This window comes from Podarcis liolepis (assembly GCF_965112155.1).
Source record: "Podarcis liolepis genome assembly, chromosome: 5".
Taxonomy (NCBI): domain Eukaryota; kingdom Metazoa; phylum Chordata; class Lepidosauria; order Squamata; family Lacertidae; genus Podarcis; species Podarcis liolepis.
This window is the reverse complement of record NC_139556.1, coordinates 27518024-27530483: the sequence shown is the minus strand read 5'-3', so window position 1 is coordinate 27530483 and position 12460 is coordinate 27518024. Positions and strand designations below refer to the sequence as shown.

Below are 12460 nucleotides of genomic sequence, written 5' to 3'. Positions count from 1 at the left end.
GCTTACACCCCCTCCATCCCTATTAATCTACGTCACTCCTACGTCTTGTAATCTGACCTTGAACCCTCTGCGCTTTCTGTTCTGAGACTTTCTGAGCTCTTCTCGACCTTTGGCTGGGCCGAGGAATGCTGTCCAGAGACTGTGAATCTGTTAACCCTCTCTCTTCCAGTGTTTCTTCTCCTAGCTGTTCCCCTTCCAAAATTTCCCAGCTTCTGCCTTCTGAACTATGCCCCTCTGCAAACCACTGTTCCAAATCTATACTGTCTTCCTGCTCCTGGGAAGATGCAGGAGCAGGGGGAGGGGGAGGGGTGGCTCCCACCATTCCTCCTCGGTGCAGCCCTCCTTGGCACGGTCCCTGACAGATACCCTTACAAAATTCTTTTGGACACTATCCATTATTATTTAGCACCAGTGGGAGTGTTGCCAAAATAGTGCCATCGGGCAAAGTAAAGCAGCACACACGACATGAATGGGTAAGCATGGTTAGGGATGTTCTAAGACCAGAGGATATGGTGGTATAAAAATGTCTGTCTAATTAAAAAAAAAGTGACATTCAGTCCAAAGAGAAGGAAAGAGACAACTGAACAGCTCACTAGTGTCTCAATACTGAAGTCAATCATAGAATTGTAGAGTTGGAAGGGACCCTGTGGATCATCTAGTCCAACCCCCTGCAATGCAGGAATATGCAGCTTCTTCATACGGGGATCGATCCTGCAACCTTGGCGTTATCAGCATCATACTCTAATCAACTGAAAAATTCAGGCTCTAGGCCCTTTCCAGTTTCATTAGCATACATTGAAATGACTATACTAAGCTTTTCTTCACAGCCATGTTAAAGATGAATCTACTTTGAAATGAAATGTTTCAGAATTATGATGGATGCAATAGACATTGTGCTTAAAGCCACATGATGCTGATGCAATGAAATAGTACCTCTGATTGAACAGAACAAGAATCATGCTGAAGCATACGGATACTGACTGTCACAGCTCCTCTTCATTTCAGTAAGGTTCGCATAAGAGACAATCTCTGGAAAGATCACATATTTTGCAAATTGCTTTAAAGTTCAAACAATCTGATAGGACAGCTACCCGAACCTGCAAGCAAGTCCCATCAAATTATCTTTTCATCTTCATTTTTTTCTCTTCTCACCACCCACAAATATACACGTTATTGCTAATACCTGTTGTTTTTCCCTTTCAACGTTACTGAAAATGGATCTTTCATTTACCTGGAAAAGCACTTAAATGGACTTCCTTACTGAGAAAATATATGTATGTGAACAGCAGGTGCCTGGTTAGGAAATTTAACTAGGGAAACACATATATGGTACAAGGCCCATTACTGCATCACTAAAGAGTTCAGCGTCTCTCCAACTACTCTTCCAAGTCTGTTAATATGTGTACACTTCATGGCAATGATGGTAGTTGACATTCTCAGGACAAAAGTGGGGGGGGGAGCAATTTTGCATGTTAAAATTGTTTAGTATTAAGAGCACATATGAATCGTCTGCATGAGAAGTACGATTTGTGAGTCAGAATCTGATCAACCACTATGGCAAGAACTTACATTATTTTACATGCCAATATTTTCAAAACACAATTAGATAAGCAACCTTATTAGAAAGCAGCATTGAAAAGACCCACATTTATCAGAGAAGTACATTTGTGATAGCAAACTAATAATACCTGAACAACATTTTACACAACTCATACGTGTGAGTTGAAATAAGAAAACATGTGGACAGTTGTACATGTGCTCAGTCTGCAAACCAATTTACACGTGTAACACTGCACTGCACAGAAAAAAAACAAAAAAGACATGGCTTCACCTGTAGGCATGGGGAACAGCCGTAATTAAGCCTCTAACGGATAAGAATATTCAGCAATAATCATACATTACAGATAGGCAGCCTATGTTTTCTGTCCTTATCAACTTATTTGGTAAACTTTCACAAGTTCCCATGGTTATTATTAAAACCTTTACTCATTTTATTCAGTAGAAAAATCAATTAAGCTTTAGCTGGCTGGGGCTGAGATTGAAAGGCACATTTGTTTAATTTTTTAGGCTATTTTGAGATTGGTCTATACAAAATAGGAAGTATTAAAGCTGTCCTTTCCTTCCAAACTGTTTAATAAACAGTTAATAAACAAAACTTTTTTATTAAATTTTGAGATATTGAAGAAAGTTCTTTTGTGATTGCTTGTATGTTTTAATGACACACCCATTTATTTAACTGAGAGCAATTTTATATTAATCATCAGATTATTGAATATTGTTTCTGACTGCATTTGACATTAAAGTATATATTTTTATCTGAACTTTGCCTAGGATTATACAGAGTCAATAAAAACAGTCTTCAAACATATTTATAGAAGGAAGATGATTAATTGGTTTATAGTTCTAACAATAATTCCAAGTGCCCCAAAACTGTAGCTGGTATTGTGCAAAATTGTGCATCTCTGTTTATACATATTTATAATTTTATTTTTCTGTTACATTTTTAAGACACATTATTAGCAGTAGCTCCTCTGTCTTTCCAGAAATATAGACCCAGATATATCAATCTGTCAAGAACTACATGCACATTGGCATCTTAATGTGTGTCATAAACTCCCTTTCCCCAAAGCAAAACACACCACCAAATTATACAGAAAGAAGATTAAACTAGGACAGGATATATCCCTCTAATGCACATAAAGTTCTCTGTAACATCAGCTTCAGGTTTCATTAGTTTTGATTCTAATAATTTAAAGTAACTGTCAGAAGGATGCATGTGAAAAGCACGCTGATCTTAAAAGAGTGATGAATCCTATAATCATGTGGCGTTTTGAGGTAAAATGCCATTAAGTACATCAGAAACCTGACTTGCTGTACTAAAAAAAAGGGGGGAAATTCTGACTCACATTCCAACCTGTAGCAGAGCTGCTGAAATCAAAAACATTTGCAAGGAAAAAAAGTGTCAGCTCCCAAAGTCTGATACCAACAATTATAATAGCGAGTGTAATAATAATTATAAAAATAAATGAATGCATCAGGTGTCAGACTACAGATTACAAGAACTGGGGAGGGAAGGAGTTTGGTAACTCCTTAAAAGTGCATTGGGAACAGAACTCCACTGACAGCAGAACTTTACATAGAAACAGAAGATTTTTGAAGGTGTCTCTTCTGAGAAGTCAAATCAGTGCTCCACCAATACGGCAACACTGGGTCTTGATTCAGAAGTGCATATTATATGACTTATGATGAAGACAGACATAGCCTTTTAACTGCACTGGAGGGGATGTAGATTCACCTTCAACACCTTGAAAAGTAGGATTGAGCCAAAGCTCCACACCTTCCTTTGCAGCCTCATTTGTTAATACCTGCAAGGGGCTTTGAAGAAGGGCGGAGTCTACCCATTGAGCCAAAGAAAGAAAGTGCTTCTTTTTTAGCCTATGCTATGTTGCAACTCATAATACAGTACAGTGGTACCTTGGGGTGTAGACGCTTCAGGTTATAGACGCTTCAGGTTACAGACTCCACTAACCCAGAAATAGTACTTCGGGTTAAGAACTTTGCTTCAGCATGAGAACAGAAATCGCGTGGTGGCGGTGCAGCGGCAGTGGGAGGCCCCATTAGCTAAAGTGGTGCCTCAGGTTAAGAACAGTTTCAGGTTAAGAATGGACCTCCAGAACAAATTAATTACTTAACCTGAGGTACCACCGTACTGGCTGGAAGTGAGTGAGAGAATCACACAGCATTGTGATGGCTACAGGAGAGGGAAGTCACCCAATTTCCTAGACAAACTGGTGATTCTCTTTCTGCCGATGCTCTGACTGACAGAATGGCCTGGTCTGGAAGAGATGTAGTTTTCTTAAGTGTGGTTTTCTGTGGGCTTCACAATATGCAGGTCATATTTACATTATTTCAGTTTGAATCCTGGGTTGCTCAACCTTGTTTCTATCTCTATGCTTCAGCCAGGCAGGAAGTCTTTCTATTTTCTGAAGGGTAGATATATGAGAGCTATTTTTCTGTGCCTTCCACAACCAGCTTTTCTGTGCCTCCCACAACCAGCAAACTAGAAGGCCTGCTTGTTTTTGAACTTGTCCCTGAAGTGGAAAAGGCATGTACACACTGTGTTGAGGGTACTTCCAATCTGTTCCTCACTAATCTACACATTTTTTACCTGGTTGCACACATTGTGTGAGTGTGATTAACATGCACATTTTTTGTTATGTAAATAGCAGCCTGGGGAGCCTCACAATCATGGGATGTGAAGCTTAATTCTTCCCATTCCTGCCACCGGGTTGTCAGAAATTGCTTCTCTGAAAGTGCCTGGCAGATTTCTCGTTCCCAATAACAGCCTGTAGGGTCCCTTCAGAGTCCCAGCATGATTATTTACCCCTGGGTTCTGCTCAGTGAGTTCTCAACTCCCCAGGGAGGAAATGACTCTTCCCATCACAGGTTCCTTTTTGTAATATGCTGTCCTTGTAATTTTTCTTGGGTATCTCTGCCTTGCCATTGAGGCTGTAACCTCAACCCTCTCCCTCCCATCTATTTCTCTCCCTGCCTGGTCTCTATCACTGCCAACTTTCTCTCTCTGTCTCCCTTTTATTCCATTCTCATTCATTACTCAGCTCCATCAGCTTTGTTGGTGGTAGACGCTCTCCCTTCCTTGCTGTTCATCCCTGTTCCAAAGGCCCAGTATTTGTCACCAAAGTTTTCCCACTTTTTGGCTTCTCCTCCTATCTCACTCCCCGGGTCCCACCAGGCATCCTTTATGAGGCTGCCGTGAATGTGAGGGGGTGCTCCCTGCACCACCATGGCATGTTGCCTCCAGCTCTTCACATTGCAGTTTGTAAGAGAAGCTCCCACCAGTGGCTATTAGTGTCATTTCTAGTTCAGTCCTAAATCAGTCCTAAATTAGTCCTAAATCAGTTACAAAATGGTTAAGCACAAAGTGTTCAGGACACCCCAGTAAATATTATATCCCACTACATAAATCATCACACAAATGCTGTGAAACTCCAGTTTGACTTCAGTTCTCAAGCCCTTCACTCCTATGAAGCTCCCCCCCCCATATAACTTCAACTGAGTTTCACCAAGAACCAAAAAAGGAGGCATTACGCAGTACATCCTTGAATAGCCTCTTCTGCGGCTTATGTTTGGCCACTTAGCAGCTCTAGTGGGAGTTGAACAATGGGGAAATGGCACACTGGGAGATAGTGTTTAACATAAACACCATCTCCAACTCCTTGAAAGATTCGGTGTCTCTGAAAAATTTTACACATCACTTGGGAAGACAGGCAAAGTAATACCAGTGTACTGGAAGAAGCAAAGATCATCAGTGTCAAAGCAATGATTCTTCAACATCAACTTCGTTGGACTGGTCATGTTGTGTGGATGCCTGATTATCGACTTCCAAGGCAACTACTTTATTCCGAACTTTAAAATGGAAAGCGTAATGCTGGTGGTCAACAGAAGAGGTTTAAAGATTCTCTCAAGGCAAATCTAAAAAAAAGTAGTATAAACACCAGCAACTGGGAAACACGGGCCTGTGAGCGCTCCAATTGGAGAACAGCCTTTTCCAAAGGTGTCATGGACTTTGAAGATGCTCAAACTCAGGATGAAAGGGAGAATTGAGCTAAGAGGAAGGCACATTTGGCAAACCCTCACCGTGATCAACTCCTGCCCGGAAACCTATGTTAAACCACAGAGCCTTGGACTTGCTGATCAGAAGGTTGGCGGTTCGAATCCCCGCGACGGGGTGAGCTCCCGTTGCTCGGTCTCTGCTCCTGCCAACCTAGCAGTTCGAAAGCACATCAAAGTGCAAGTAGATAAATAGGTACCGCTCCAGCGGGAAGGTAAACGGCGTTTCCGTGCACTGCTCTGGTTTCACCAGAAACGGCTTAGTCATGCTGGCCACATGACCTGGAAGCTGTACACCGGCTCCCTCGGCCAATAAAGCGAGATGAGCGCCGCAACCCCAGAGTTGGTCATGACTGGACCTAATGGTCAGGGGTCCCTTTACCTTTACACCGTGATCAACTCGGAAACCTATGTCCCCACTGTGGAAGGACGTGTGGATCCAGAATTGGCCTCCACAGTCACTTATGGACTCTGTTAAAACTGTGTTTATGGAAGACAGTCTTAACATATTGCTCCCACTCCCTTTTCCTGAAACTAAATAGTTCTATGAGCTGCACCCACACCCGACCCCACCCACTTCCTAAGCTGATATCAGCTTTGGAAGAGGATTGCAAATTTGGGAAAGGACACAGGAGGAAAGGATTAAACACCTTAGTGCTTCTTTCCCAGTTGGGCTTCTAATTAGTTAAACAAAACCCATGGGAAAGTCTAATACAATATCCCCTGTGTAGCATCTTGAAAAAGGTAACCCTAGGATTACACACCTTGGGAAGGAGCTTTGAGGCCTGCAACTGATTTTTATACTGAAAATGAAAGCTTGCCCATAACCACTCACCACTTTATTATTGCAGAACTTTTATGAGTATTTTCTAAAAAATTGTGGAGTTCATTTTGCAATCACATAGCCAAACTGGGAAACACTTTCTGTTATAAGTTTCCCCCCCATTTCATACCACCACCCCCCTTCTGGTATATCATGATTTTCATTTACGATCTCAGTAGATTTTCAAATATCTAGGGAGTGTCACAGTTCGCACAGCAGTAAAAGGAAGCACTTAATTATTGAAATAAGCTAATCTTGTTAGCATTGCCGTGGGAGGATCATATCTCCAAAGAATTCAATAACAAAAGAGATCTGCTAGTATGTACGAAGACTAGGTGGCGATAACTAGACCTCAGCGTCAAATCTAACACTTTGAACAGTATCAGTGTCTCCCTCAGCTGGCAGGCACAAGGTATGCTTGGAAGAAGTGGTGATTGTGTAATGGGACTCCCTGGCAGCACTTTGGAAAGATGGTTGGAAGTTTAACCCCTTGTCTCAACCTTCTCCAGAAAGTGGCCCTCTCATAATAACTCCCTTCTTATACTGGCTCATAACTGAGCATGGAATGTGGTACACCTTTTGGAACCTCACACCACATGGTCATGATTAATATAATTTGGGTACCAGCAGAAATACAGATGCAAATCAGAACCAAAATACCTAACATGAACTGTCACCACTAAAGCATACATGCGCGCGTGTGCACACACACACACACACACAGGGCGGGGGAGGGAGAGGGAGAGAGACTGCTATATCGTCAGCTTATCTTGAACTACAGTGGTGCCTCGCAAGACGAAAAGAATCCGTTCTGTGATTCTCTTCATCTAGCGGTTTTTTCGTCTTGCGAAGCAAGCCCATTGAAGGATTAGGGGATTAGCGCTATTAGCGCTATTAGCGGCTTTTAGCGGCTTATCGGCTGATCGGATCAGCTGATAAGCGGCTAAGCGGCTTAGAAAAAGGGGGGGAAGGGAAAAAACCCGCAGGAACTCGCAAGACATTTTCGTCTTGCGAAGCAAGCCCATACGAGATTCGTTTTGCGAAGCACCTCCAAAACGGAAAACTCTTTGGTCTAGCGAGTTTTCCGTCTTGCGAGGCATTCGTCTTGCGGGGCACCACTGTACAAGCTCCTAATTGAACACAACTGAAAAATGCAGAGGGATATTGAAGCCACTGGACCCATAGGTCAGTGACACAGCACATGCTTGATATGCAGAAAATGTCCCAGATTCAATCCCCGTCAGCACCAGTAAAAAGGGCTTCAAGTAGCAAATATCAGATAACAAGGCCTCAATCATACCAGCTTCACCACACTTAAAATGAATGTTCATCCCTGGCAATCAAAATAGTATGATAGAGCTAGCATTGCTCAGAAGTACAAAAATACAAAATGTTATTCGGGGGGTGGGGGATGCAAACTGAAACATGGTCAAACTTTAAAATTAGTTGCTTTCTGATTTTTTCAATGCAGCTTTCCAGTACAACAATGAAAATGGTATGTAGTAAGATGTGCGTTGAAGGTGTATACATGAGTGAAAATAACATCCAGAAATGCATTAGATGTGGGGAGATTGCTTTGCAGAAATGTGTGTATTAGGCAAAATTGTATACAAAAATGTGTATGCTAGAGGAAATGCAGGTGAATTGCACAAACTCTGCTGGAAATTTGGAGAACTGAATTTAAGATGGGGGGGGGAGAGAAACTGAAATTGGCAGATTCTGAGTAAGTAGGAACTTGATGTTTTTAAAGCACTATATAACCTCTTTGATCAGAGGTCACAGTAGGCCTTAAAAAATTATCCAGGGAAATACAGTGATAATAATGGCTCTACAGTGGTACCTCAGGTTAAGTACTTAATTTGTTCCGGAGGGCTGTTCTTAACCTGAAACTATTCTTAACCTGAAGCACCACTTTAGCTAATGGGACCTCCTGCTGCTGCCGTGCTGCTGGAGCATGATTTCTGTTCTCATCCTGAAGCAAAGTTCTTAACCCGAGGTAATATTTCTGGGTTAGCGGAGTCAGTAACCTGAAGCGTACGTAACCTGAAGCATATGTAACCTGAGGTACCACTGTATTGTATTATCTTCAAGTTTCTGAAAAGAATTATATCCAGTTTTACATGGCATATGCCCCAAACATTATGTCTTGTTTTTAAAACCAGCTGCTTCACCAATGACAAGATTTTGTTTAAAATAGTAACAGGAATGAAAAGCATCAAAAAGCAAGACTTCAACCACAACCAAGCGAAATCACAAACACTACCAGAAGTGATTTCTGCAATCTGCTTGGGGAAGTGCTAAGGGAAACAGTAAGGCTGATTCTAAGAAACAGATGATATTTAAAGAAAATGAAGCTTTTTTAAAAAAACAAGTGTTTGAAATGACACAAATGAATAACCAATGATAAATGTTATCACTGGAAACAGAATGTTTCTTGTAAAATAAGGCATGTGTGTGAGGTGGCAGTTTTGCCTCCGTTCTGGATACCTTGAGAAACAACTGATAAGGCTTGCTTTAAAAATGAAAAGAAAGCACAATGTTGTGAAACGAAATTAGTAGAAATGTGTACAACGGAGCTGCATCATACACACATTTAATTGATGTAAATTCAACTATACGCATTTGGCTGCAGCTCCCACAAAAGTGTCAAGGAACCCTTTTGCTTCCCATGTCCTTCCTTCCCTCTTATAGGATCCCATTGGGGTGGACTTTGGTTTTCAGATTTCAATGGCACCCTGAGACCAAAATTTGGTGCCTCCCCCTATCTCTTGCCTTCCTTTCTGCTGAATTCACTATATCATAGTTGTGACACACTGCAGTGCCCCCCAGGCCTGGCACTCAGGGCAGTGGAACCAGTCGCCTGCCCTCTGATCTCATTTGCCAGTTCAAGGATCCATTCCAGCCTTTTCATTCTGCCTCAACGGGACCTGCTTGACGTTGCCTCTATCTGCCTACCTTCTTCCTCCTATTTTTTTTAAAATCCTTTCCAGGATTCTTCCCCCTTTTGGAAGGTCCTTTCTGCTGGTCACTTGCCTGTGGAGAGGCAGCAAAGAGATGGAGAAGGAGAACCCAAGGTTCTTGAAATATACTCAGAGTCAAGAGTGGATTTCATGCTCTTTATTCAGCTCCTAGTGGTGAGAAGGAATGGAAGTTCCCCCAGAATGTCTGCTTTATATACATTATTTACACAATGGGCCCCATGTAAATGGCTAATTTCGGGATTCTTCTGTAGGCCAATCAGGTTGCGGATTCCCTTCCACCTGGAGCTGGATTGGGTGGCTCCTGTGGACCAATCAGACTGCTGCATTCTGAATCCTATTGTTCTAGGACCAATCAGGCTGCTGCATTCTGAATCCTATTGTTCTAGGACCAATCAGACTGCTGCATTTTGGATCCTATTCAACTCAGTACATAACAGTTCTCCTCACCCCATGAGAGCTAGCTAGTAGCCAACATGTACCAGAGTTCCACCAGCCAGAGGAGAAGGCAGGGAAGCCCTTCTCTCCCTTCATCAATCCATGCAGTTCCTGCTCACTGGCCCCGAGAAGGCCCAGGGACTGAGGGGGGCACTGTCAGCATGTAGCAGTGCCCCCAGCCAGATGAGGAAGAGTGAGTGAGCTGGAAGACTTCTCTGAGCCCAAAGTTCAAGAGTGCACTTTGGGGACAATTGAATATTATTTTGACTATACATGATTTTCAGCTTACCTGCTGACTTTAGAACCTAACCAAGACGTATTATAAAGCATTGGTCTCAACTGGTTGGTTGGAACCCACAAGTGGATTGTGTCCAGCCTAATTTGAGTCGCACCTGAATAGTAATAGTAATTTATTATTTGTACCCTGCCCATCTGGCTGGGTTTCCCCAGCCACTCTGGGCAGCTTCCAACAAATATTAAAAATACAATAAAATGTCACACATTAAAAATTTCCCTGAACAGGGCTGCCTAAAGATGTCTTCTAAAAGTCTGGTAGTTGTTTATCTGATTGACCTCTGATGGGAGGGCGTTCCACGGGGTGGGCGGCACTACTGAGAAGGCCCTCTGCCTGGTTCCCTGTAGCTTAGCTTCTCCCAGTGAGGGAACCGCCAGAAGGCCCTCAGCGCTGGACCTCAGTTAGGGCTTTAAAGGTCAACACTAACACAGCACATAGCCATTTTATTTTCCTTTACTGGGCGTGGGTGGAAGAGCAGATGGAGATACAGGCACTTTGGAGAATAAAGGGGTGGGAACAACAATCACAGTGAAAATAAAGAGAACCATGAAAATTTTCAGTGAAAAAAAGGCAGTTGGCTTTGCCTCAATTCACCCTTAAACTTTACTTGAATTCAGGACCTTAATTTGTCTTCCTCTCCTCCCCTTCCATCAGTCTCCCAACTCCTCCTTCTCACAATGTCCTCATTCAAAAACCCATCAGCACAAGTTCAATTAACTGCTGAGTCTTTTGTTTTCTGGCACGGCCTTTCTTGAGATATACTTTCATTGCACATCAACTAAACCACAGACTCCATCCCCTCACACCTTTCCCACTAATTATTGATTAATTCATTTGCTTTCACGTAGCAGGTTTTCATTTCAGTTGCTTCAGATCCCAGAAGACACCGATTTCCCCCCAACAGCAGGAGCCTAATTCTGTATGGATTTCTCAAAACCAAAATGCGACAAGGCAGACAGCTACATACACAATGAAAAAGTTACACTCAGGTTCCAAGCAGATTGACAAATCATTCTATTGCTTGAATCTCTATCAGGCTTCACCTACTTATGCATTTCCTTCTAAGACCCCAAGCTACATGTTACACTGTGGATATATGCAATGATAGATGGTTGTGTCTCTGTTGCAGAGGACCCTTGGGAACAGACAGTTTTACAGGGTAGAAGAGAGGTCCAGAGAGTGTGAAATCCTTTGCCTACCTGTGATTTCTCCCTGAAACATCCCATATTGCTGTGTTTCAAAGAAATTTTTGCCCTGGTCAAGGTGGTTCTTTTTTAAAAAGGCAAGAGACACAAGCTAATGTTAAACAGCTGAAATGCAAGAGCCCCACTCTAATTGTATTTGATTTTTAAGAATATATAAGCTGCCTTGGGGGAACAGAAATAAAATAAATTTATTTCCTCTTCTACATAGTCATATCTTTCTTTCAGTATAACACTCTGTCTCTGCGTTGAAAGATTTTACAGGGACTAGAAATAAAATATCACATTTTGTTTCCCAAGTAGGACAGGTCTTAGTTATACCAATTATACTATAATTCACCTGGAAATACCTACAAGTAGAACTTAACATTTTCACAATTATGCTCACTGTCTCAGTGTTGGAATATTTTAAGGAATATAGCACATTTGAGAACAATTTTCTGGACTCCATCCTGACAGCCTAAAATTGTTATCTCTCAAGGCTTAGGTGTGTGAGAAATTAGAAAATATTATTTCCACAGCTAACGACTTTAGTGCTGTGAGGAAGATCAGTTCCACCAGTTGTTCTAAAATGGTAGCATTATCCCTAGGAAATTAGAATGTAACTCTCCTTCAGTGTGAACAGAAAAGCAGAAAAAAGAGAAAACATTGTTACCCTCCGCACATCTTTCCCGAATGTTTCACTGTAGCTGGTTCCAAGGATTTCAAACTGGACGTAGGGGTTGGCACCATCTTCTCTGAACTCCATAACACCTGTGAGACCAGTGATGTGACCCTAAGGAAACAAGGTCATCAGTTTTAGGACATTTATTATATAGATCACAAAAGTAGTGTAATGAAACTGAAAGTAGCATCATGTATCATAAGCACCACATATGCCCACAATAGTCTACAAACACAAGAACCCATTTTCTAAAAAATAGAACCCATTTTCTAAAATAGAATCCATTTTTAAAATAAATAGATTTTTTTGTAAATTGTACATTGTATGATCTTAATCTACATCAATGAAAAATAATAATCCTTTTTTTAAAGGAACCCATTCTGTAAAGAAACTAGAGAATGTTGGCCATTTAATACACATAAGTACCTG

At 41.7% G+C, this 12460-nt stretch overlaps 1 protein-coding gene across 6 annotated transcripts in view; it reads right to left on the bottom strand.

The window, feature by feature from the left end:
* Window positions 1-12460, bottom strand: part of GRID1 (glutamate ionotropic receptor delta type subunit 1) — a 716702-nt gene that overhangs the window by 115925 nt on the left and 588317 nt on the right. For 5 of the 6 annotated variants that reach the window (XM_083502465.1, XM_083502469.1, XM_083502467.1 and 2 more), the window contains exon 8: window positions 12023-12142. In XM_083502465.1, the coding sequence (XP_083358591.1) occupies window positions 12023-12142 (120 nt within the window). The remainder of the gene's footprint in view (window positions 1-12022; window positions 12143-12460) is intronic. The other variant, XM_083502466.1, reaches the window with a different exon arrangement.